The sequence below is a fragment of the Octodon degus genome, unplaced genomic scaffold, assembly GCF_000260255.1.
Source record: "Octodon degus isolate 3935 unplaced genomic scaffold, OctDeg1.0 scaffold00001, whole genome shotgun sequence".
NCBI lineage: Eukaryota > Metazoa > Chordata > Mammalia > Rodentia > Octodontidae > Octodon > Octodon degus.
The window spans coordinates 6,455,863-6,481,237 of record NW_004524577.1 but is presented as its reverse complement, the minus strand read 5'-3'; the positions used below and the strand labels follow the sequence as shown (position 1 = coordinate 6,481,237).

The 25,375-nt window shown below is 53.5% G+C and overlaps 1 protein-coding gene across 5 annotated transcripts in view; it reads right to left on the bottom strand.

Moving 5' to 3' along the window:
• The window catches only part of Kiaa0556 (KIAA0556 ortholog), a 202,895-nt gene that overhangs the window by 118,464 nt on the left and 59,056 nt on the right, over positions 1–25,375 (bottom strand). For all 5 annotated transcript variants that reach the window (XM_023716694.1, XM_023716739.1, XM_023716824.1 and 2 more), the window contains 3 exons: positions 16,026–16,102; positions 7,172–7,341; positions 4,541–4,638 (listed from right to left, as the gene is read on the bottom strand). In XM_023716694.1, the coding sequence (XP_023572462.1) occupies positions 4,541–4,638; positions 7,172–7,341; positions 16,026–16,102 (345 nt within the window). The remainder of the gene's footprint in view (positions 1–4,540; positions 4,639–7,171; positions 7,342–16,025; positions 16,103–25,375) is intronic.

Genomic DNA, 25,375 nt, shown 5'->3' with positions numbered 1-25,375 from the left:
TCGTCCCCAGTGTGGATGGCTCCGAGACAACCCACTCCTTTGGGCAGCTCGCCCAGTGTGCTTCCTGATTACTGGGCAAGACCAGAAGAAGGGAAGGTCCTGGCCTCCCGGGAAAGGGACAAGGGCACTGGGCGTGGTCAGCGGGAAAGGGGTGGACTCCAGGAGTTGGGCGGGGGCCTGAGAAAGCCCAGCGAGTGGAGTCAGAGGAAACGGTGGGGCTGTCCTCGAGGCCAGGTCTGGGGCTGCAGGAGGTGGCAGTGTGGACCCATCACACTGTCACCTGCTTCCTGAAGAGCCCTGCTATACAGGGTCCACCCCCCACCCAGGACTGGGACAGGCTGGGGTCCCTTTCCTAATGTGCCAGCTTTTGAGAACGACCCACAAGGAGCCTGCACTGCCCAACCCTGCTGCCTCCAAGGATGGGGAAGCCTGTCCGGAGGGTGAGGCCAGAGATGGTCCCAACACCCATCGAGCTGGAGGAGTAGCTCCATGGGGAAGCGCTCGACTCGACATGCAAAGCCCTGGGTTTATGCCCAGTACTGAAACAAACTGAAAACAACAATAAAAAGAAAAAGTATGTCTTTCCACCCTTTCTACCAGAGAGGCCTGCAACTTAGCTCCCCTTCTTGAGGCCAAAGGGCACCAAGTCTGTCCCTCTCCCTCGTGACAGTAATAACAGTGTAGCTGGCACACGGGCCCACTTCCTCCCCAGCTCCAGCCTCTGGGATGAGAAACTGTGAGGCCGACCGTCCTAGTACCGTGCAACTCAGGGCAGGCAGGGCTTGCAGCGAACAGAGTGGGCCCAGGTGCCAAACCCAGAGTACCGCAGCAGCAGCGCGGACCTCGCAAGCCTGGCGACCGTGGTGAGCGGAGACATTTGACTCTAGTCCCTCTGAGAACTTCCACTAATATCGAGGTAGTGAAGCGCTAACACGGAGAAGGTGTGATAGGGCAGTGAGTCAGTGGAAGCTGGGGAGGGATGGGGTGTCCAGGGTGGGGGCCGCAGGCAGCTGCAGAGGAGGGGAGGCTGTTCGGCTGCTCAGCTTGGGGGAGCCCTGCATGGATGGGACCTCCATACTACCTGCCCCTGAGCCAGGCCTTCCAGCTTGCAGCAGCAGGGGGCACTGCAATTCAAATTCCCTTGGGCCTTCTGGACCCTCACGGCCTCTCTTTCCTCCCTATGACCTGACCACCAGCCATCCCCGCCCACTCACAACCACACACCAGCTGCCCTCACTTCCTTCCACCTGTGTCTGAGGCCCCAGGTCCCTGGCTGTGTCCCTCAGTGCTCCCTCACCCCCAGCAGGTCTGGTCCCGTTCAGGAGGCCCTAGAGCCTCCGCACCTCCTCCTGTCCAGGTGATGTTCCCCTGCACAGCCCACTTGGCCACTTCCTTCTCTGCTCCCCTGCCCCGCCCCTCCTGAGCTCCAGGAGCCCCAGCTGCCTCCCGCAGCACCCCCACCTGGGCACTCGCAAGGGTCCCACACATACAGCAGGTGCTCCTGTCAGCAACCACAATGGGAGTGTGGGGCACAGCGGCGTGGAGCCCCCTGAGGTCTCCAAACCAGGTGCCCTCAGCCTCTCCTTTCTGTCCGCTGCACCAGTGGTCAATACTATTTGTTTGCCACATGGCCTGGTCCCGGTGTGGCTTAAACAGAGCCGAGAGCCTGGGCTTAGTATCCAGGCTGCTGGGGCCAGGGGCTGGACTTCCAGCCACTCCTGCACACTCAAGTGTCACCTGCTACCAGAGGCTCCGAGCTGATGAGGCAGACGGCCCCTGCTGGTGGCCTGTAGTGACACATGCCTTCCCAGTGAGCCCGGGAAGCAAAGTTCAGAAAGGCTGTGTCACCAACTCTAGGGCACACAGCCAGAAAGCAGCCAGAGCCCACTGCCCCATCCACCCTGCAGAGGCCACCTGTGCAAATACCCAGTGGGCGGAGAAGTGGGCAGCGAGGGGAAGTGCCGTTGGCCTCGGCACCTGGGGCGACAATCCAGCGCGCTTACGCCCTGTCTCGAGGGCAACAGCGGCCTGGCCCTCACCGGCAGTGGCCTAGAGTCAGGGCCTGGATCTTCCCATTTTTCTAGGGAAATAAGGACCTAGGTATTTTGACATAGAGGATATTTTTCATTTAAATGTTGGCAAGGCCAGTGAGCTAGCTCAGCGGCCTAAAGCGCCTGCTTAGGCAAGCTTAGGCAGGGGTGCGGGGACTATGCTTCAATCCCCAGCCCCACATGCCTCGCCAGCCCCGCCCCAGCATGGGCTGAGTTGGCAAAAACAAAAGAATGTTGGCGCATGACTAGAAAAAACTCTTTTTAAAACCGTGGGCCCAAAGATAGGATCTGGGCCAAGGTGCACCCCTTGACTTCAAGCTGTCAACCTGAGGATGCCCAGCCTGGCCCTGTAGATGTTCACAAACAATCCCCTCCCACCCTCACCACGCCACAGCAGGAGGCGTCAGATGTTTTCCACCCCAGGGCTGCGCACAGGGCCTGGGTGCTGGTCTCCTCCTCCAGTGCACGGCTGCTTCAGGCCATGCCTGGTCCCCACTCCCTGCCCCAGGACCCTGAGTCTGTCTACTCCTCAGGGGTAGTCCCTGAAGGAGAGAGTCTGCGCAGGGGTGGGGAGCCAGCCCCTCTGCCTCCACAGGCGCCTCTTTGTCTGCACCAAATGCTGCCATTCCTGAGTCCTTTCTGACTGTGCTTCCGGAATCTGTTGGGGTTCAGCCAATCAGATAGTCTCACCCAAGTCGAGGCGAACAGAAGAGTGGAGAAAGCCAGAGAGGGGCAGGTGCTATTTTTACACTGAGCATGGTTGTGGAGGTGACAAGTTTTTAACAAAGTCCTACCTTGGCCAGGCCAGAGGACAGACTTTTCTGTACTATGTGGCTCTAGCAGGTGGCATTCATCTTCCTGAGTCCGGCTCCAGCTCAAGCCACGCATTCCTGGGGCCGAGCCCCACCTGATCCCCCTTCCTGCCTGTGTCCCAGAAGGCAGCTCTCCTGGAGCAGACCCAAATAGGCTAGAGTCACTCCTCCACCTTTGGGGTGCTGCCTGGAGGCCCAGCTCTGAGCCACTCTTCAGGGCAGCCAGGGCTGAGCCAGCAAACTCTCCCAGCACGGCCACCCTCGCTCCTTAAAATAGCCCAGTGGTCTCTACTGTTAGGCACTGACTGACCCTTGACGGATACAGAGCAGGAGGCCAATTATGGCCTCCTAGCTTCAGGAAGCCAGGAAATTCGCCGAGATTAGGCCTCATGAAGTGTGGAGCCTCGGGAGAGACTGGGGAGGGAGGCTAATTAATCTTAGGCCAAGTCTTTTAAATTGCTCAGACTCTGGGGCCAGCCTCGAAGCCACAGTCGAAGACACAGACATGGCTCCTGATAACAGACGGTACTCACCACCACTGAAGAGCCGTCCTGAGTGGGATGTGGGGAATAGCCTCATTAATGAGAAATTAACATTCATTGCTGGGGACAAAAGGAAGCCTCCAGGCCACCTGTCCTCTGGGGCTGGCTTCAGCCTGAGCTGCCAGGATGACCTATCCTGCTGCACACAGACCAGAAGATGCCCGGTGGGGGCTGCAGACCCAAATAGGCCAGCGTTCAAATCCCAGCCTCCTCTCGCCCCTCAAAGCCACGTGACTCACAAGTGACTTCTGAGGGCCTCGGCTTCTCCAGTGGCACAGTGAGGACCTGTACTGACCTGGGGGTCTCTGTGGATGTGGGTGGTGGCCTCCATACGTGGTCCAGGATGAGCAAAGTCTGCTGAGGACAATATTTTCCCTCCTGCTAGCCCTCACCAGCCAGCATCCGCAGGGGTGGAGCCTAAGTGTCCGTGGTTTAGCACCTCCCCAGGGACGTGGGATGAGCAGATACACAGTGGGGCCAAGTAGGGCCCCTGGTCCCCTCCAAAGGGTAAGTGACTGCTGGGCAGGACTGCAAGTGCTACATGGGCAAGAACTTGAGACTGCGGGGAAAGCTGTGGGTCTGAGTCTTGGTTCTGCTACTTCTGGGCTCCTGGCACAGAAAAGCTCCCTGAACGTTTCTGTGCACCTGCTTCCTCCACGTCCTGAGAGAAGAATGACATCAGGCCCTACCAACTAGGACAGTGGTGAGGGTGAGGGGCCACCTGGCCTACTCGGGCTGTGCCTTTTACCCCAGCTGGGCGCACAAAACTGCAGGCTGCTGTCACCTCCACCTCATGGGAGCCAAATGCCCTGCAAAGCGCCTCAGCTGAAGGGTTTTGTCTCCTTCACCTGCGGCACCCCTGGCTCTGAGACCAGGCCCAGCACCTAGTAGATGATCAATAAAAATTGGCTACAGGGGATGATTCTTTATGAAGGGGCTAACAGGTGGCCCTTCCTGCAGAAGAGAAGGAACCCCCCAATCAGATACACAGAGAAGAGGCACCACGACCGTGCCCAGCACACCCATTAGGTGCCGGAAGGCTTTAAATGCCTGACCATATCTCCATTTCGACATCAGCCTCATCCTAAAGTGTGGGCGTGAGCCCCAGTCTTGCCGATACCCTGGGTGTCCAGACCTGGTGCCATCCTCGGCGCTGGACTTTGCAGGGCGTGGTCCGGGAGCCGCACCGTAAGGCTTCTTCCGCTTCTTGAAGCAGGCTTCTTTGTCCATAATCTGCACCAGAGATGGGGAAGGAGACAGTGAGAAGAAACTCACACCGAGCGACAGCCCTGGAGCTGTGTCTAGAGCAGGCAGCAGTGGGTAGAGTCTCGCCTGGGAGGTGGCCACAGCAGCACATTAACAAACCAGCCGAGGGCCGATGAGATAGCTCAGCAGACTAGAGCCCCTGCTGAGGCAAGCGCAGGGACCGCAGTTCCATCCCTGACACCGGGTGCAGCGCCAGCCCTGCCCCCAGGGTGGGCTGAACTGGCCACAACCCAGGGGCATGGTGGTGCATGCCTGTAATCCCTGGGCTGAGGAGGCTGAAAGCAGGAGGGTCACTATGAGTCTGAGCTGCATAGTGAGACCCTGCAACAACCAAATACATAAAACAATTAATTAATTAAAAAAAAAAAAGTCAAATGCCCAGCAAAAAAGGGTCAGCTAATTCAGCCTACCTAGGCTACAAAATAACTTGCCTCATGTACAGCAAATCGGTCTGATCTATATGTATAGAGATAAAGAATCGAGGCAGAGGGTAGCTCGTGCAGTGGGTGGCCATCCGTAGAGAAGAAGGGAGAGGGACGATATGTTTGTCAAATGAATAAAAAAGCTCTTGGGATTCCAAGTACAGATAAACCTCTTATCCGCTTCTCCCGCCTCTCCTAGCCAGCAGCGTGCCCGGGCTCCTACACTATGAAAGCTAGGGCACCCCTGGTTTCCTCCCATGCCTTGGAGTGGCTCTCCTGAGGGACCATTTTGGGACATTGCTTTCTCCTCTTACTCTTGCTATTGTCCTGACTTTCCCTGTGTGTTAAAGGCTTGGGTGCTTACCACACGTATGAAGCACTGAATTAGAGTAACACAAATCAAGGTCTCTGTGTGCCAGGCCATTTCCACTTCGTATGTCATTAAACCTTGCTGGCTAGCCTGCAAATTGGACTTCATTAGTCCCATTTTGCAGAAGAGGAAACTGAGGGTCCAGAGAGGTCCCCAATTTTTTGTGATCATGAAGCTAGAAAGTATCAGACAGGCCCCATTCAATCTAGCTCTGTCACAGTCCCAATTTTCTTATAACTCAGTAACATGCTGGGGGCCGGAGAGATGGCTCAGTGGAATAAGCGCTTCCCTGGCAAGCGCAAGGGCCTGAGTTCAATCCCCGGTTCTGAAAAAAATAAAAAAAAAGTAACATGCTGGCCTCTCAAGACAACAGAGTCTGCCACAAGGGGCACCCTGGGGACAGGCACCGAGACAAAGTAGCTCCCCATGGTGGGACAGCCCAACTGGGACCAGACTCCCTGGGCCTCGCCACTCCATTTGTTTGGTACCAAGTCATCTTGGGGGCCTGACTCCACTAGACCAGGCATGAGTAGGGATCTTTCCTGTCATGTTCACAGGTGTCCCACGTTCTCCTTAGAGGACACAAAATCCGTTTAGGGTACAGATGGTACAGACGGATGAAATACAGAAATGAATGGTGGAATCAAGCAGCACACAGGGGAGAGGTGCTAACGTCAGGAGATATCAACAGCAAATTTGGCATAATCCAAAGTATCTTAAACACGTCCTGAAGAGTAGGAAATTTATTGCTTAGTCTGCCTTTGCAACTGGCAGTAGAGGAAAAAACCAGTTTTAAAAGGAAGAGAGGGCCAGTGAGATAGCTCAGTGGACTAGGAGTCTACTTAGGCAAGCACGGGGACTAGGGTTTAATCCCCAGGACCACATGCCGCGCTGGCCCAGCGCCCAGGTGCACTGAGCCAGACACCTAGTCCGGGCATGGTGGCACACCCCCGTAATCCCAGTGTTGGGGAGGCTGAAACAGCAGGATCACTAGGAATCCAAGCTGTGTAGTAAGACCATGTACCACATACATTAAAATAATAATAATAATAAATTTAAAAAGGCCGGTCAGATAGCTCAGCAGATTAAAGCGTCTGCTTAGGCAGATGCAGGGACCAGGGGTTTGATCCCCAGCCTGCCCTGCCCCCTGCCCGTGGGGCGTGCTGAGATGGAGATTGAGACTGGGCGTGGTGGCGTGCGCCTGTAAGCCCAGCACTTGGGAGGCTGAAAATCAGGAAGGATCATCACAGGTCTGATCTGTATAGTGAGACCCTATAGACCCCGTACTAACACAAATAAAAATTAATTAATTAATTTAAAGAAATAAAGAGGAAGAGAAAGGAATTTCCTGGGTTGGGAATGTGACTGGGTGGTAGAGCACTGGCTCAGCGTGTGAAGCCTGGGATCCCTTCTGTGGCTACCAAATAAAAAGGATTAAAAATAAATAAATAAATAAATAAATAAATAAATAAATAAGGATTTACTTCCTTGCCCTAATAATTTCTTCCTGGTTAAGTTAGCATAGCTAACGTATCACATTAACTAGTTATCTGTTCGTCAGTGCACTAGGGTGTGGTTCCAGGACTCCTAATTTTCCTTCTTCCTTTGCGGTGCTGGGGAGGGAACCCAAGGCCTTGCGCATGCTGCAGCCCTGGCCCCTCTGTGTGAAGGAGCGGCGCGCTGCCTGCCCACGGGGGCCGGTACCCACCGTGCATCCCGTCGGCCTGGGAGGCGCTTCTGGAGAAGTCCGCGTGCACGGCCTTCCGAGGCAACGTCCTCAGCTCCGAGTTAGCGCCATTCACGTAGACGGAGAAGCCCTGCTCCAGGTGCTGCAGCCGCAGCTGCACCGGGTCCTTGGCGTTCAAATGCTTCAATATCCTGGGAGCGAAATGATCGCGTGAGTGTCGGAGTCGCCACTGGCCCCCAGCCCGAGGTGAACAGCTCTTGGCATGGCAAAGGCAAGGGGCCCCGGATAAGCAGGCGTAGAGAAAGCGTGAGGGGGAGACTATCGGCAAGCCCGTGGGGTTCTGAGGTTCAAAGGCACATGGGTAAAAATCACGGCTCGTGGCCCCTGCCTGGTGGCGGCGGAGGCTGAAGGGGGGGGCACCCCACTGCTGGCACACCATCTGGATTTTCAGAGGCACTTCCAATTCTATGCAGTTTGACTTGGTGTGAACAGCAATCTCTTGCTGTGTGACAAAAGGTGGCTTCGGGAAGTGTCCTCCTCACACTCAGCAGACTGACCTGTCCGCGTGGGAGAATAAACACATCCTCAGACGCTCCCCGGCTGCATCTCACGTGCCACCATTTCATGTTCCAGTGAAGTCAAAAAGCACATCCAGTTTGAGATGGATCCGGTGACTGTCAACCCCTCTGGCACCAGCCTGGTGGCCAGGCCTCTAGGCTAGCTTCCGGCCTGGCCATCCAACCCTGCCCTGCCACTGCAGGCCTCCAAAGGTCACGGCATCCTTTGTCACCCCTCAGGCCCAGTCAATGAGGTTTATACAGAAAACCAGCCCGCATGGAAAGCAGCATCTTTCTTAGCAACGATGGCAGGGCCTACCACCTTAGCAGAATTTCCATTTTAAAAAATAATTAGCCCACGACCTCCATTCTAAACATACACATACAGCTGACTCTCACTGCTTGAAGTCCTTATGTTTCAGGCTGTCACCATAAACATCGGCTCAGTGAATACTAAACCACTGCTCACAGGGAGATGACAGAATCAGGTTCCCGGGAGCCTCTGATCACGTTTTCAGTCAATCAACGCACCCCTTGTTTTATGCGTGCATGATTAAAGCACCCACCCTACCGCGGTGTTGATTCACTGACACTGAACTCTCCGCCACACCACTTGAACTCAGGACTGAACGAAGTTTGCCTAACACACCTACAAAGGATGATCAAAAATTACAGTGAATTTCATTTTTTAAAATCTCAGGCTGGGGAGGTAGCTCAGCGGTCTAAGTATCTGCCTGGCAAGTGCAAGGACCCGGGTTCCATCCCCAGGACTGCATGCTGTGCCAGCCCAGGAACTCCAGGCGCATCATGCCAACCCAGTGGTGGCACATGCCTATAATCCCAGCCCTTGGGAGGCTGAGACAGGAGGATCACTATGAGTCCGAGCTGCGTATCGAGACCCTGTACCAAATACATAAAGATTTGTTTGTTTTTGCTTTTAATATATTTAGTACAGGGTCTCAATACACAGTTCAGACTCATAGTGATCCTCCTGTTTTCATCTTTCCCAGCACTGGGATCACAGGTGTGCACCACCACGCCCAGACTCAGTCGCTGGCTCAGCAGGCCCCAAGATGGGGGATAAAACAGCATGTTGGACTGGGGATCGAACCCTGGTCCCTGCACATGCCAAAACAGGCACTTAGTCCAACTTGGTGCACTGAGCTATCTCACCAGCTCTAAAGATTTTTTTATAAATTTTTTTAAAAAAACCTATTCTAGTAAGAAACACCTTACCCTTAGTCCACGTCACACCACTCCCCCTCCACACACTTCCTTCCTGCCACTCTCTGAAGCAGCCCTGGAAGCCCTCTTCCTTATCATTAGCTGCCCTGGGTTGCCGCGGTCCCTTTGGCTGCGGGGCAGACCCAGAAGCTGCCCGGTGCCAGATCCCGCGCTGCAGGGAGGCTTGGCAGCGGCAGTCACTGTGTTTCTCATTGCACCTTGTGAAGACACTCATGACAGAGGACTCGGGAACTGTCCCAGCCAGGAGCAGAACAATGCGCTCGGTATGTATGTGTGTTGGGGATAGATCTAAGGGGCGCTGTGGTAATGCGTCATTCCTATAATAGCTTTTTTTTTTTTTTTTTTTAATTTTTTATTTATTTTATGTGTGGCCAGCTCAGCCCACCAGGGGGCAGGGCTGGCTGGCATGTGGTGCTGGGGATTGAACCGCGGTCCCTGTGCTTTGCTTAGCTTGTTCTAAGTAGGTGCTTTAGACCACTGAGCCATCTCACCAGCCCCCCTATAATAGTTTTTAAAAGCTTAAACATGCACCCTGTTCTCAGATCAGACCTCACACAGGATTTTCTCCAGGAGGCACAGCAGAGCGGCTTGCGCTGGGGCGCTCAGGACAGCTTTTCAGTGCCTGCCTGCAGGGCGGTTCACATGGAGAAAGAGCCAACTAAGGCACAGAACTGCGGTGCCCGGCAGACAGCAGGAAGGGCCCTCGGTGCAGCAGGAGAATGAGCCCAAGAAGGCCCAGCGCGGTTCCGCTCGCCTCTGCCCAGACGTGTGTCAAGTGACTCGAAGGTATTTCTGCCGCTCTGCACTTGTCTATAAGTGACTGCGAAGGAGCAGCAAGGGCTGACTTCAGGGCTCAAACAGGCAACCTGAGAATCATGAGGATAAACTGTGGTAGGACACCAAACTTCACAACAGCTCTGTGGGTAGTCATTGTCCTCCTTTAATAACTGAGGAAAAGCCAGGTGTGGGGGCACACGCCTGTAATCCCAGCACTCAGGAGGCTGAGGCAGGAGGATCACTGCGAGTTTGAGATCAGCCTGGGCTACAAAGTGAGCTCAAGGCCAGCCAGAACCGCAGAGTGAAACCCTGGCTCAAAAAGACACAAACAAGCAAACAAAACAGATGAGGAAATTGAGGCACGGAGAGGCTAAGTACCTAGACCACGGTTACACAGCTAGTATGCGGCTGGGCCAGCAAATGCGGGCAACCTGGCTCCAGAGTAATCGCCAGGACGAAGGCTAACGCGAGTGGAGCGGGGCCAGAGCTGCAGACGGATGCTGCTGGAGGCTCAGCACCTTCCCAGAGGAAAGAGCGAGACCGCGAAGAAGCCCCGTATCTGGTCTTTGCCTGCGAAGCACATTCTAGAAAAACGGTCCTGAGGGGAGGCTGTGGGCAAGAAGATGGTCAACATTCAGACGTTAAAGAGACCGGGCAAGGCCCAAGCGTCCTCCCACAGGGAAGGAGAGACTGGGGTGTTGGCAGCAGGGACGGATATTTAGGCCCTAACAGGGCCAGTGGCTCAGTGGAGCCACTCCATTGACTTCTTCTGGCTGTGGAGCAGAAGAGTCTAGACTCCCTAGGAACATGGGGGCAGGGGCTGGTGGTATCTCGCAGGGGGAAAGAGCCCAATGGGAACGGTACGGAGGCCTCGATGCAAGGGTGTGGGGGCACACTTGCACACAGAGTGGAGGGTGAGAAAAGTAAAAATGAAATCAATGGTTGGCGGAAGGTGGTGGCAACCACGGGTGCTTTCTGTTTACTTGTCCAGTGTTTCTTTAGCACTGGTACATCTGTCTTTTCACCAATCACAGCAGGAACATTTATTACAGGCTGCTTATCTCTTGCCAGCCTTGGAAGCCTGCGAGATGCCTGACTGTTGGACAACAACATAAAAACAGAAGGAAAACACAAGTATCTAAGAGACCACTTCCCATGAGCGCTGCACTCATGGGAGTGACCCGTGAAGGGACGCTGGGGACCAGCGTCTCTGTGGAGAGTGGCCTGGGGCGGGGAGGGGATGTTGGGAGCCAGGCAGAGCCTGGCGCCCCCACTCTTCTCTCCCAGAGGCTGCCCTGCCTCCTGCGCCGCATCTGGTAGGATACCCTGCTGCCTGGGATCGGGGCCGGCGCCGCACGTGTGCCTCTCCTTAAGCAGGATGATTTATGAAAATGCGGATTTATGAAACTGATAAATTAGGAGATAATTATTCAGACTGTGAAAGGAATTGCTGAAGGAACTCCCCTGAGCACATCAGTAACATTCAGGTGGCAACTGAGAAACCGACTTTAAAAAAAAAAAAAAACAAAACAGAACTGATAGCCTGCTTTGCATAAGAAGCTGTCCTAGGGGTAGGGATCCAGATCACCGAGACTGAGCTCGTGCCCAGCCTGTGCCCACCTCCTGCCCCACCGGCTCTGTTCTCTTGCCTGTTTTCTTCCGGTCTCCACACAGACCACTAATGCTAATGTATCAGGGACCTGCTGGTATCCGTTCCTTCCTCTTGCTTTACCTGGGCACAAGCATTTGTCAGGCTGGCTGCAATGCCCACCTGGTGTGACCAACAAGGTCAGTCCCGCTTCTTGAACACTGGCCCCAAGCACCACAGGGCCTGGCAGGGGCACAAGGTGCAGTTAATATTCACGGCGACCGTGTGTCTGAGCCAAGTTACGGCCATCGTTGTCATTTCACGTGCATGGTGACCTCTGGCTCAGCCACTCTCTCACACAGGAGAGGCACACAGTGTCCCAAAGGGGGTGGTTGAGGCCCTGGCACAGCAGGGACTGGGGTGCATGGGATTCATTCTCCCCTCCCCGCGGGCCACCAAAGCGGAGGCCCAGTGGCAACGAGACCCGCAGGAGCACAAAGAGCAGCTGGGTTTGCTGACTGGGGCACAATGGCATAGAGATGACCTGGGCAGCTGGGTATGGCTGCATGTGCCTATAATCTCACTACTCTGGGAGGCTCAGGCAGGAGGGTCTAGAGTTCAAAGCCAGCCTGAGGCAACTTAGTGAGGTCTCATTCCAAAATAAGAAATAAAAGGCTGAGGATGTAGTTCAGAGTGAAGGCCAGGATTCAGTCCCCATTGCTGCACACACACACACACACACACACACACACACACACACACACACACACAGGAGCCAGAGGACGGTGAGCGTGGATGTGGTGATAGGCTTGCTATGCACCTCCAAGTACCTTGTCTCGCCACACCTTCAGCTGGGTGTGCTCTGAGTGTCCTCTGGCCTGTGTCACAGATGACCCTGCCCACCATAGAGTGCCCAGGAAGTGGCCTGGCTAGGACTTTGCTTGGGCCTGTGCCCCACCACCCCTGTGCAGTTTCTCCAGGTGCCCTTACCAGGGGCTCTGAGCCAGTGGAACTCAGAGGGAGCTGGGCTGGGACTCCTGAGGGGCAGAAGTACTTCATCAGAGCCCCACCCTGCAGGGGAAGGGGGTCCTTTACACCGTCCCAAGGAGCTGCACCTATGCAGGCCAGGGTGGCATCCCACGGAGGATGGAGCTTAGCCCTGGGGCTCTGCTATTTCTCAGCCCGTCACCCTGGGCAGGTCCCTCGCCCTTAGGGCCCGTTTCCTCTTCTGTGGAAAGCAAGCAAGCATGCCTGCACCTGCCCGGGTACCAGGGGCACAAAGGGCCACGATGAAGGTACCAGCCTCAGCACTAGCCCAAGCCAGGCCCCCATAATGCTTCCTCGCCTGTCTTCTTTCTGCCCATATCTCCTTTTAACAAGGTGGGCTCCCCTCACCTGCCTTACCGGCCTGTTTTCTTATACATTTCCCTCAAATGACCTTTCTCAAGGACCAAAGGACAACGCTGCTGCTGGACTCTCACATCTGGTGAGCTCTCCGCACCAGCTCCGCAGTGCAAAGCCCTAATCTCTGCAGTTGGTCCCTGTCTGTCACTCGGCTGGCCGTTTGATCATCCTGCCGGCTCATTCACCAATCTTGTTGGATGTGATTACACTGTGTGTGCGGCCGAGTGACCGGAATGGGTAAGAGTCTGCAGGCCTGAGCCGCGGGGAGGGTCTGTGCAGGGACATGCCCTCCCCACCTCTGCCCCTCCCAGCACACAGGACAGAGTTCTGCTCTTTCCGGTGACAAGCAGTTTCCACCCAGGGAGTTCCACAAGACCAAGCAAGGATCGTGGGCCGGACACCCATCCTTTATCCTTCCCAGCAGCTCTCCCCACCCTCAGAAGGCTCCTTGGGCTTCTTAGGGGACAGTAAGCACCCCCATACTCCCCCATACTCTAGTAAGTGGCTAGACTAGGACTGCCTCTCCTGCCCAGTCTAGGGGAGTGGCCCAGAGCTATGGCCCCCATCAGACAGGGGGAGGAGTGCTCCCAATGGGACAGAGCAGGCCGGGGGGAGTCCTTAGCTCACATGCTACAAGGACTGGGAGGGAAATGCTCTCTCTTTGAGAAGGATGTAAACAGGGCTTTGGCTGGCCTTCTTAGCCACTGGGAGGGAAGTCACTGCCTGAGAATGATTCCATATGGGAAAAACGGCGGAGACAGAACAAATGACACTGGTGACACAACTGCAGCTCCTGCTTTGAGCTACGCCTAAAGCCACTTAGCACGCCGGATGTCTTAATTCCATGAGCAAACAACCTTTCCAGGTGTATACGTCTACTTAACCTTGCGTTTTGGTCCCCTACGACCAAAGGACAAGGCACTATGGCAACGCGCCTCCCTCCTTGTGATGCTTTCCTTTGAAGGAGCAGAATTCCAGGCACTTGGAAGGTGCCCGTGAAATGCTCCTGGCTGAACAGAATGACGTCACCGGCATTGAAGGGGCAGCTATGCTCAGACAGGTCTCTGTGAAGAACCCCTGAGGGTCACGCATTCTCTTCTCCTGTCACAGGCAACTGGGCCAAGCTGCCTGGGTTGCCTCCCCCTTGGAGCCTGCTATGAATGCTAAAGACTGGTTTTTCTACCTGGTTATATAACTCAGCTTCCAAGAAAATTACAGTTTACTCCCACCAAATTCCATCTTCATAAGCTTAGGGCTATTGGCAACTCTGGCAGGCTCCTGTCGCTTTATCTATGAAAACATCAAACAAATTCTAAAGTACAACCCAGCTCTGCTGCTTCTTGATTTGGCAGACCCCAGGCATGCTGGTCACCGTTCTGTGTGTTTACTTTCTCATCTGTAGAATGGGTACAGTCACTCCACCTGCTTGGCTGGCAAGTATGCAGATAAAATTAAGGGGTAGCTGAGGCTCAGCTGGCCGTGGCCTGAGGGCACTCCCCGCTCCGTGTTCTCCCTGCAAAGGTTCCTCTTCTCCACTCTGCTTTCTAGTTTCCTGCCGTGAAGACAGCTCCCCTCAGTAAGAACACCCCCCAATTCTATGGCAACTTGGTTTTGATATATTTTTAATTGTCTTGGAATAGCAACCTTATCTCTGGAACTTCTCCTCGATGTTATCCGCCCGGACCTCGCAGACTGCACGCTTACTGACCCCACCCCACCTCCGATTAAAGAGACGTTCTCTGCTCATAAGGAACCACGACACTCTCTCCCTAGACGCGTCACATGGAATTGATGAGACCATCACCCAGGTGTTCTGTGGCACCTTCCGGCCTACCAGAAATGCAATGAACACATCCTGCTCCCTGCTAGTGACAATGACAAAGGCCCGCGGCGGTCTCGTCAGCACACGCTCGCTGGAGGCTGCCCCGGGATGCAGGTGAAGAGCCCTGGGCAGCTGGGCATGGACAGCACTGCCTGGCCCTCAGGCTGGTCCTGCAGAGGCTACACAGAAGTCCTCCAGCAAAGCTGGAGTGGGCCGCCTTCCTAGGGGTATTGGGCAATGTGGGCAGGTGCTGTTGCCATGGAGACAGGGCTGGGCAGGCCTGGATGGACAGTGTTACAGGCCAGGGGGTAGGGGTGCTAACCTATAATGCACAGGACCATCCATCCTAAACCTCAAAGTTATGTCCCCTGAACTGGGGATATAGCTCAGCAGCACACCGTGTGCCTGGCAAGCTCAAGTGAGTTCAATTCCCAATAGCAAAAAAAAAAAAGTCCCACATAGAATGCCACCAGGCCTCTACTAACAAACCTCAGTCCCGCCAGTCAGACGAGGGCTCAGCCACATTCAGATGATGCCCAGGACTCTCCTGTGAGACCCCAAACCTACTCCCATAACACAGCAGCCTGAATCAGCACCCGCCTTCGCTTCCTGCAGTCACTTTTGATTTGTAGGTCTGCACTATTCTTCTGTCTGGCTTGTGCTTTAATTGCATTCGTTACCAACCCTTTAAAGCTCTGGAGATTTTACAACATATTCAGGTTTCCAGCCTCTCTGGTAAATTTGGAGGAGTTGGGCGCTACAGGCCTGCATTCCGATCAACAAGTGGTCTAAGCAGGGTCCCCGCTGGGCCACTGTCACTCACTCTGTAGCCCCTCGAAGCCTTTGAGTTTGCACACGCAGCTCAGGCTCGAGGTGGCAAGAGGAACCCCAGTGAATTGGAAATGAACCACTCCGCCCTGCAGGGAAAGGAAGGCCTCCTGCCTCCCGGCACCCGCACCCGGCTGCTCTGACCTGGATCACTGAACACCCTACCTACTGCAGGCTTTTTTAGAACCCGCACTAACTTAAAATCAGCCCCAATTTAACTTTAAATGACACCCCCCCCCCTTCAAACCCAAATGTAAAATGACTCTGCCGTTATATAACATGACATGACTGTAGGTTCAGGCTTCAAGGACTGTCAAAGCTGGTGAGATTACAGGCTGGGCTATGAGACAGCGGCTGCCTAGGCCCTCACAAATTCCTCCTTCTGCCCATTCTGCTTTCTCCCAGAACAGAATCAGAGAGGCAGGAGGAGGCGCTGCCACACAGGCGAGGGTGTACAGCTCAATCCAAAGATGCAATTAAACCAGTGAGCAGAGAAACAGGAGCTGAGACTGCAGGTAACATCCCAGGCCTCTGGGTGGAGGGGGGCCTTCGCATCCCATCGCCATGCAAATAGGGCCTGCCTGTGGCTAATAAATCTAAAGAGATTTTTATTTGGCTAATAACAAGGGCTGCCGTTGGACGGCTTCATCTTACCGGTTCCTCTGCTGAAGCAATATTAAATACTCATCATGTTTCTCATCAAAGTCTGTCACCATGTCCTTAGTGTAACCCTGAAATGAAGAAACAGAGCCGTGTGACAGCGGAATGCAGGGAAGCCGGCACTGAGAGCCAGGCGCAGCGGTGCACACCTTGCAGGAGGCTGGGGGCAGGGGCCCGCCTTGCCAAGGCCTCGCTCCCTGGAGGTGTCACTCTGGCAACCCAGTGCCCCGAGACTGCCTGATGGCCCCAGGGGCCTTAGACACAACAACGTTAATAATACAGAAGTTAGCGACCCAGCCTTGCTGCCGTTATTCTTCCTATGTGCTGTGCAATCCGGGGGTCAGACAAGACTTGGTTTCTCTTTCTTTCTTTCTTTCTTTCTTTCTTTCTTTCTTTCTTTCTTTCTTTCTTTCTTTCTTTCCTTCCTTCCTTCCTTCCTTCCTTCCTTCTTTCTTTCTTTTCTCTCTCTCTCTCTCTCTCTCTCTCTCTCTCTCTCTCTCTCTGTGTTTATTTGTTGTTGTCTTCAGGTTGTTTTTTTGTTTTGAGAGGATCTTCATCCATAGCCCAGGCTGACTGAGAACTTCCTGTATGGCCTAGGCTAGCCTTGAACTCGTGATCCTAAACCTGACTTCTGGGCATACAGGTGTGTACCACGACGCTCAGCAAGATGTTTTCTCCATGCTTATTAATTGGTTATTTCAAATGCCATAACTACATGCAACCCTAAATCAACTGTTTCAAAAAGGATCTCAGATTGTCCTTGTCACCTCGAGAGGAACACGCGTGTATAAACAACACGGTCACTACAGATACGCGTGGCCCTGAGAGGGAGGGTCCCTTGGGTTGCCATTGGTGACTCTGCGCCTCCTTCTGGATATCATGCCTCTGTATTCCCATGCAGAAACCACCCAGCCGCTCTTGCAGTTCAGCGGCCTCCTCCGGCTGCCCTGCAGTGCTCCCGTGGGTTCCCGTGAGATCACTCTGCACCTGGTGCTTCTGCCACAGCCAGTGTGAGGACCTGGTTTGGGGCGAGCCTGACTTGTTGGCCCTGAGACTGTTGATACTTTGGGGAAAAAGAGCTGTTCTCTTCACTCCAGGGTGCTGAGCAGATGAGACACAGGCTTGGGCCTGGGAAGAAAGCCAGGAAAAGACACAGCAGAGCTAGGGTAGTGGCACATACCTATAGCCCCAGACAGTCAGGAAGTGAAGAAGGAAGGATCTCAAGTTCGAGGCCAGCCTGGACAACTTTGCAAGATCTTGTTTCCAAAGAAAAAAAGGATGTGGTTCAGGGCTGCCTTGGTTTTCAACCTCTAGTATAGAAAGACAGTGAGGGAGAGATGGAGGGGAACGAGACACAGATTCCTATGACATCACTGAGTCACTGGATCCATTCATGCCTGACCAAGTCTCTGGAAAATTCAGCTGCAGCTTTAGAAGCTTCAGTCGAGGTTCTGTCCTCTACAGCCAAATAAATTCCGAGCAACACACCACTGGAAACAGCTCCTTTTACAACTGATTACAGGGGGCCTGCCCCGTAGCTCAGTTCTTTAAGTGGCTGCTTCAACAAAGCAGTCAGGCTCCGGTTGCTTTGGTTCGAGCCCCACAACACAAGACAGCCAGTCATGCCTTGAAGGCATTCCGAGAAAAAAAAAAAAAAAAAAAAAAAAAAAAAAAAAAAAAAAAAAAAAAAAAAAAAAAAAAAAAAAAAACACTTCTACAACTGATTACAGCTTTGCATTGAGATAGTGTACAGTAAACTATACATATTTAAAGTAACACATACATAACAATAAATCTCTCTGAAAAAACTCCCTGGCATGTTTTTCTATGTTGATATGTACCAGACACATCTACACACAGATAGAGCCTTGTCCTTTTAAACAAAAATAAGATCCTACTGTAAATGATGCTTTGCAATGTGCTGTTTCATTTATTTATTTAGTTAAGGGCCAGCCAGATAGCTCAGCAGATTAAAGCACCTGCAAGCAGGCGCAGAGGCCAGGGGTTCGATCCCCGGGCCTGCCATACTGGCCCCGCTCCTGGGGCACCCTATGATGGCAATTGAGACTGGGTGTGGTGGTGCGAGCCTGTAATCCCAGCTCTTGGGAGGCTGTAAACAGGTGGATCACTATGAATCTAATCTAGTAGTGAGACCCTGAACACCCTGTAGACCCTTCCCTAAAATTCAAAATAAACAAAATAAATAAATAAAATAGTTAGTTGGTACAGAGTCTTGCTACACAGCTCAGACTCGTAGTGATCCTCCTGTCTCAGTCTCCCCAGCGCACTACCACAACCAGCTTCAGGGCCGACACAGCATGTGGTACCGGGGATTGAACCTGGGTCCTTTGTGCACCTGGGTCCTTTGTGCTTGCCAGGCAGGCGCTTAGACCACTGAGTTATCTCTCCAGCTAGTTTTTTTTTTTAATATTACAGTATCATTTTCTTTTTTAAAAACTTATTTATTTATTTGTGTGTGTGGCCAGGCGGGGCTGGCTGGCTTGTGGTGCTGGGGGATTGAACCGTGGTCCCTGTGCTTTGCTAAGCTTGTTCTAAGTAGGTGCTTTAGACCACTGAGCCATCTCACCAGCCCAACTCCAGCTAGCTCTTAAATAACTTTTTACCAAGGACCGGATTAAAGATACAGTCTCAACTCTGCACTGGTGAAGAGTTACAGCAAGTTCCGGAGATCGTCTCAAATGGCAACTAGGTCTCATGGGAGGGAAAAGCAACTAGTAGGGAAGTCCTAAAGACCAGTATGCGGAGAAGAGAACAGGAGAGAGGAACACAGAAGGTCCGGTGTTCTCTTCGTAATTCCCCGTATCTGCTTTTAGCCCTATGACACTACTGCAGCCCTACCCAGGGGTGGCCAGCGCCACCTGAACTAATGCAATGGCGCCCAAGGTCTGACGCTCCCACTGACAGCACAGCCGCCGCTTTTCCCTTCCAGTTCCATAGTCAGTGAGTTCCATGAGCTGTTCGATACTTTATTAGGAAATACGCTCTGTGGTAGACAACGCTGCCTGGCTGTAGCCTAAGGCAAGCGTCCCGAGCGTATGGGAGGCTACCTTCAGCCATGGCAGGTAAGGCAGACGAAGTGCACCTTCACCCGGCAGTGTTTCCAACCCAAGATGGGCTGGCTGAGCTGCGCGCCCGCTGCAAGCCAAGGAGGGTCTTACGGCTGCTCTTCTCTCCGCCCTGCACAGGCGCTCGGGCGCTGGGCCCGGCTCAGCCCCAGCCCTTGCTGCTAACCCGCACCCTCGCCGTGCTCCTCCTGCGCAGCCTCTGCCTGGGCCTGCCCTGGCCGCCCCAGACCTCGGTTCTCGTCCGCGGCTGCCACTGTCTCCCTGTCTGCTGTCCTTGCAGTGCCGCGGATGGAACCCCGGTCCTTGCACGTGGTACGCAAGCCTATCGCCGAGTTCCCACCCTGCAGCCCTAAAACCGCTGAGTGTTCTGGAGATTTTGCAAGCTAATTTCACCCACCTGCATGAAAGCAATAATAAGAAAGGGTAATATTATGAAACTATAAAAATTTTTCAAAAACAAGCCCGCAAACTAGCTTCTCTGGCTTCCTGAGACGCCCGAGCCCTGCTTCCCTGCGCATGCACGAAGCAGCTGGCAGGAACCAGCCCAAAGGTGGAGGCGGGAGGGCGCTCCCGGGTCCATTCCAGGAGAACAACACACGCGTTCTGCGAACAATTTATGTAGCATTTCCAGATCCATTATTCTCCTTTGATCTTCACAGCCGCTCTTGAAGTGGTTATTATTACCCCATTTAAGATACAAGGAAATCCATCCCATGCATCATCCCGGAGCACCGATAGGACTCCGTGGCCATTTACATAACCATTTTGAAATATTAAAATGACCACTGATAAATTATGTCATGGAATGAAACATTTGATGGCATTTTGAGAAGAAATATGGACTTCAAAGAGATCTAAGTTTGTACTGGACTGTCCTGAGCTTTCTGTACATTTCTGGTTTTGTTTTTTTGAGGCAGGGTCTGCCTGTGTAGTCCAGGCTGGCCTCAAACTCACAGAGGTCCTCCTGACTCAGCCTCTCAAGTGCTGGATTTACAGGCATATGCAACCACCGCCAGCTTATCTTGGGCTTCTCTCAGAGTCTCCAGGAAAACAGCCTCTCTCTCCCCTGCCAGGAGGGAGCTGTTCCCAGAAAGACAAAGCCATCCAGCTGGACTCGCTGCACGAGCCTCCTGCTTCCCAAATAGTGATGTGTCTGGCGCTCTTCTGCGAAGTGCGGAGAAATGCAGATTCTGCCCACCAGGACTGCAGAGTCCCCCAGGGTGCACAGTGAGTCAGCTCCTGGGGATGCCCGGGACTACCCTTTGAGAAGCAAGGCCCTGGACCGGCCAACCTTCCTCCCCACAGTTCACAGTACATCACTTGAGCTGGGAACGTGGAAGATGTGGACTTCAGGCCTGGCCCCAAGACATAACACTGCCACGTAGTTTATCTGTAAACTGGGGGCAATGCAAGTGCTGAGAGGCGGTGGGACATCTGAGTGAGCCATGCCTAGGAGTGTTCCAGACCCTAGGGCTCCACCTTCAGGATGGGATTAATGTAGCTCTCGAGAGACCAGGCTAACTCTCGGAAGAATGAATGAGTTCTCGCTCTCGCAAGATCCGATGAACTGCCACGAGCGTGGGCTGCTATCAAGCATGGCTGCCTCCTGCCCTCTCTTGTGCACTCCTGCATGCCTCTCTGCACCCCATGGTGCTATGGTATTCCGTGCCAGAAGCTGCTCTAAGTCCTGGACTTCCTAGCTTCCAGAACCATGAGAAACTTCTTTTCTTTATAAATCACCCCCTCTCAGTTACTCTGTAATAGGAGCAGAAAACAGGCTGAGACAAGATGACTCGCAGACTGGGTGCAATAGCAGTTGAAAGGGCTCAGCCAAGCACCTGGCACTTACGAGGTTCTTAGCGATCACGAGTGACATTGACACTTACAGTCTTCCACTACTGAAGTAACACTGTCTCAACCAACCCTACCTCAGCCTGTCTCCTCAGCCCGCACGCTTACTCCTACCCGGATCTCTAAAGCATCCTATTCTGTTCTCCAGATCCCAACCTCCCCACCCCTCCAGCCTCCACTTCAAGGTTTTCCGAGGCCCTGCTCCTGCCCAGGATCTCCATGAAGCCTTCCCTTGCCATACTCACCCCCGCTCCCTCCAGTTCATTCTGAAACCCTGCAATTAGTATTAAATGATATACAATACAGTGCAAACCAGTTGGTAATTAAGTGTTAAGTTGTTAGCATTTAACTACATATGGTGCTCACCAATTATTTGGGGATTTGGAGACTCGGTAATGAGCCCTAAACTCGACCTCCTCGGAGCTCAGTTTTCTCATCTCTTTAAAGGGAGTGATGGCCAGGCATGGCGGTGCACGCCTGTAATCCCAGCACCTGCGAGGCTGAAGCAGGAGGATCGCCATGAGTTCAAGGCCAGCCTGGGCTACACAGTGAATTCAAGGCCAGCCTGAACTAAAGAGTGAGACCCTGCCTCAAAAAAGGTATGTATGGGTGGGGGGTGTTAAGTACCAGGCCTGGTGGTGAAGACCTAAAATCCCAGCACTCTGGTAGGCTAGGCAAGAGGCCTATAAATTCAATCTGGCCTGCATAATTTAGCAATTTAGCTACCTCACAGGACTGCTATAAGGATTAACGATAACAAAAGAAAAAAAAAAAGGAAGATGGAAGACAGTGAGGGTTCTTTTCTTTCTTGCTCTTCTTGTTGATTCCCTGGGATTACAAATCCCTGAGGTACAAGGAGAAGCGTCCCACAGGGGAGCTGGTATCGCAGGCTCCAGGCCTGCATTTGCTGTGTCTCCCTCCTGACGACCACAGCTAAGGGTGACTCAGCCCCTTCCAAGTGCCAGGTGCTCTTCAAACCCCATCTTTATCCCTAACTCATCACTACAGTCCTGGTCAGACCCTCGGCCCCACCTCCACCTGCATGGCACGCCTTACCCTGCAGAGAATTTTTTCTTTGATTATGAAATGAAGTATGAATACTGGCGCCAGCTAAGTATTCAGAGGGGAGAGAGCCCTGTGGGGGCCCGAGTTTACTCCCACAGCCTCCGTGAACATTTATGCAGTGCTCAGACATCAGGGCCCCTGTGCGCTGAGATAGCACCCACCTGTGTGGAGCCAGGAGGCTGAGATCACCGCTGCCCAGGTGGTCCTGTCTTCGCCAGGGATCCCACTGGGCTCGGAGTGCACATTTCTTGGGAGAATGTGGATAATTTTCATGGGCTCCCAAAAGAATGCAGAATCCTTTGACAAATTAATTAACTTTGCAAAATGCAACGCAGGGGCTGGTGAGATGGCTCAGTGGCCTAAAGCACCTACTTAAAAAAACAAACTTAGCAAAGCCCAGGGACCCCGGTTCAATCCCCCAGCACCACATGCCAGCCAGCCCGCCCCCTGGTGGGCTGAGCTGGCCACACACACACACACAAATACACACACACACACACACAAATAAATAAATAAAATTTAAAAAAAAATTATTTAAAAAAAAAAATGCAACGCAAAGGGTCTGCATGGTACCAGGAAGCCCACCGAGGGCACAGCCTGGCCCTGCCCCTTGGAGTCCCTTTCAAAGCCTCACCCCTTCCTCACCACTCCACATCTAATCACCAGCTCCACTTGCAAACTGCCGTTCACAAGAGCCCTCCCATCCACAGGGGGCGTGCTCCGGCCCCCACGTGCCCCTCGTGCCTGGCATCACGAGCAAAGCAGACCTTACAGACATGGCTTACAGCGTCTGTCCGTCACATCTGGACTGTCACCAGCACAACTCTAGTGCGCTGGCTTTTATGAAGTAAAATAAGGGCTGCCTGCAGACAAGCACATGACGGGAGGTCTAAAGCCACATCAACCTGCTGCCCGGGAGCATGCCTGTGTCCTAGCGGGCACGTGGGCGCGTGGATGGGTGTCGCTGGGTGGAGGGATGCTTCACGCCCCAAGCAGGCTGGAGCAGAAGGGTGTGAATCTCGTCAGGCTGCTGAGAATGCCACAGGACTTACAGCTTACTATTTCCTTCTGGAATTTTTCATTTTACACTTTCTTGCTGCTTGGCTGAGTGCGGATAACAATCTCCGGAAGTGAAACGCCGGCTAAGGCAGCACCAGGCCTCCTGGCTCTGAGTCACTTCTCCCCCACTTCCTCTCCCACCGTGCTTCAGGGCCCCTAACCACTCTGTTCTTGCCTCTGGCCCTGCAGTCTGCTCTTCCCCCCTGCAGCCAAGGAGCTTGAAAGAAAAGAACCCTGGGTGCTCTGTCAGGGCCTCAGGTGCACTCTGGCTCGAGGCCCGTGCCCGGGACCTCCTTGCCCCTCTCGCCCGGCCCTGCTCCCGCCTCCCCCAGCAGGCTCAGCACTGCCCGTTCCCACCTCAAGGCTCCTGGCCACCATGCTTCCACCCGGATGCTCTTCTCCCAGGAGTACACCCGGAGTCCTCACTTCCTTCCAAACCTGGCCCTGCACTTCTGTCTGCAGTGAGGGCCTCTCTGACGGCCTTCTGTAAACCTTTGAGCTGTGCAAACACCCCCACGTGCTCCCAATGCCCCACTAACTCCATGTCTCGTTTACTTTATTTATTATGCCCTTTATTTGTTGGGAGGACTTTACACTACAATGAAAATTCCATGAAAGCAAAGAGCTTCAACTGTTTTGTTCATTGTCTGTTCCAAGCCCCCAGGACAGAGGCTGGCATAAAACACAGCCCTCCATAAATACCGGATGAGAGAATGACCGCACTAGGGGACATTTGCACTACAATTTTGAAGTGAAAATGCTACCTGGGCTACAAGAAAAGGGCATTCCAGGCAGCAGGCACAGCATGGGTGCAGGCCTGGAGGTCTGGACACACATGAATTGTTGGTGCTGGTCAGAGGCTGGCTTTGGCCAGAGGGACAGGTGCCAAGGCGGTGTGAGCCACACGCAGCAAAGGAATTCAGATGTGACAGAGCAGCAAAGCCGGGTCACTGCTGCCTTTATCATCTGCACCCCAGTGCCGGCCCCAGGGAAGTTGCAGAACTTCCTCAATGGCCACGTTATTCATTCTCTTGGGGAGGGGCCCCTGGAACTGGAATAAAACACTAAGAATGAGTTACACTTAAAGACGCGCGACACAGTCCATATTTCAGGGGATCGTGTGCTCCTCCCAGGCCAGCATCCTGGGATTCTCCACCACATGGCTGATTTAGTAAGTGCCAAAGCTGCGCCGCATTAATGAGCTGCTGTGAGGAGTGTGGCTTCCAAGGTTGGAGAGGGTGTAGGGCCCTAACTGTGCAGGCGACGAGTCTCAGCAGAGAATGATGTCTCCAAACTGGTTAATAACAAGTGTGTCCACGGGACCAGCCTCCACTGCAGCTCCACACTGGACCCCAAGGACAATTTAGGAATGACAAACGAAGGCTCCAGGCTCCAGGGCCCAGCACTTCAGGCGGCCCTAGCTGATGTGTGCCACACTCTCGTGCACACTCGCTTCATTCCCGTGACAACCCTAGGGTCTAGGATCATCGGCCCCATTTCAGAGAGGAAAAAACCGAGACTTGGCAAGCAGAAGCAGATTGCTGGAGGACCACAATGTCTCCACGTGGATGGAGCAAACATGCATTCCTTTTCTTCTGGTTACATGGAGTTCTTCTCCAGGAAACCATCTCCCCTGCTTTCTCCATCCACGTGCTAGAGGTGGGAAGAACACCCTTGCATGACAAGGGCTGGCCCGCGTCATCGAGTGGCAGTGCACAGCGAAGGCCGTGTCCCTAGCTAGATCAACAAATTCAATGCAGGGATGGGTTGCGTCCCCGAGACAGGCCCCCATCTCTCCTACCATGGAATATGCTTGGCGTGAGCCTTTGTGCTATAGGGAAAAAAGGAAGAGGCCATTTTTTCACACATAGAGGAAAAAAAGAATCTTTTAATGACCTTTTGGGCTTCACCAACCTGATCATCCTTGGGTGCTCTGTGTAGCCACATGCCCAAGGATGTCATTAACACAGACAGCCCAGAATTAATGGTAGCAGGAGATGGAATGGAGAGGTCTGATCCTTTTAGCCATAGTTAAGATCTATATCCAAGGGCCAGCCAAATAGCTCAGCGGATTAAAGTGCCTGCAAGCAGGCACAGGGGCGAGGAGTTGGATCCCGGGGTCTGCCATGCCGGCCCCACCCCGGAAGCACACTGAGACAGCAACTGAGACTGGGCGTGGTGGCGAGCACCTGTAATCCCAGCTCTTGGGAGGCTGTAAACAGGCAGCTCACTATGAGTCTGATCTAGTAGTGAGACCCTGAACACCCTGTAGACCCTTCCCTA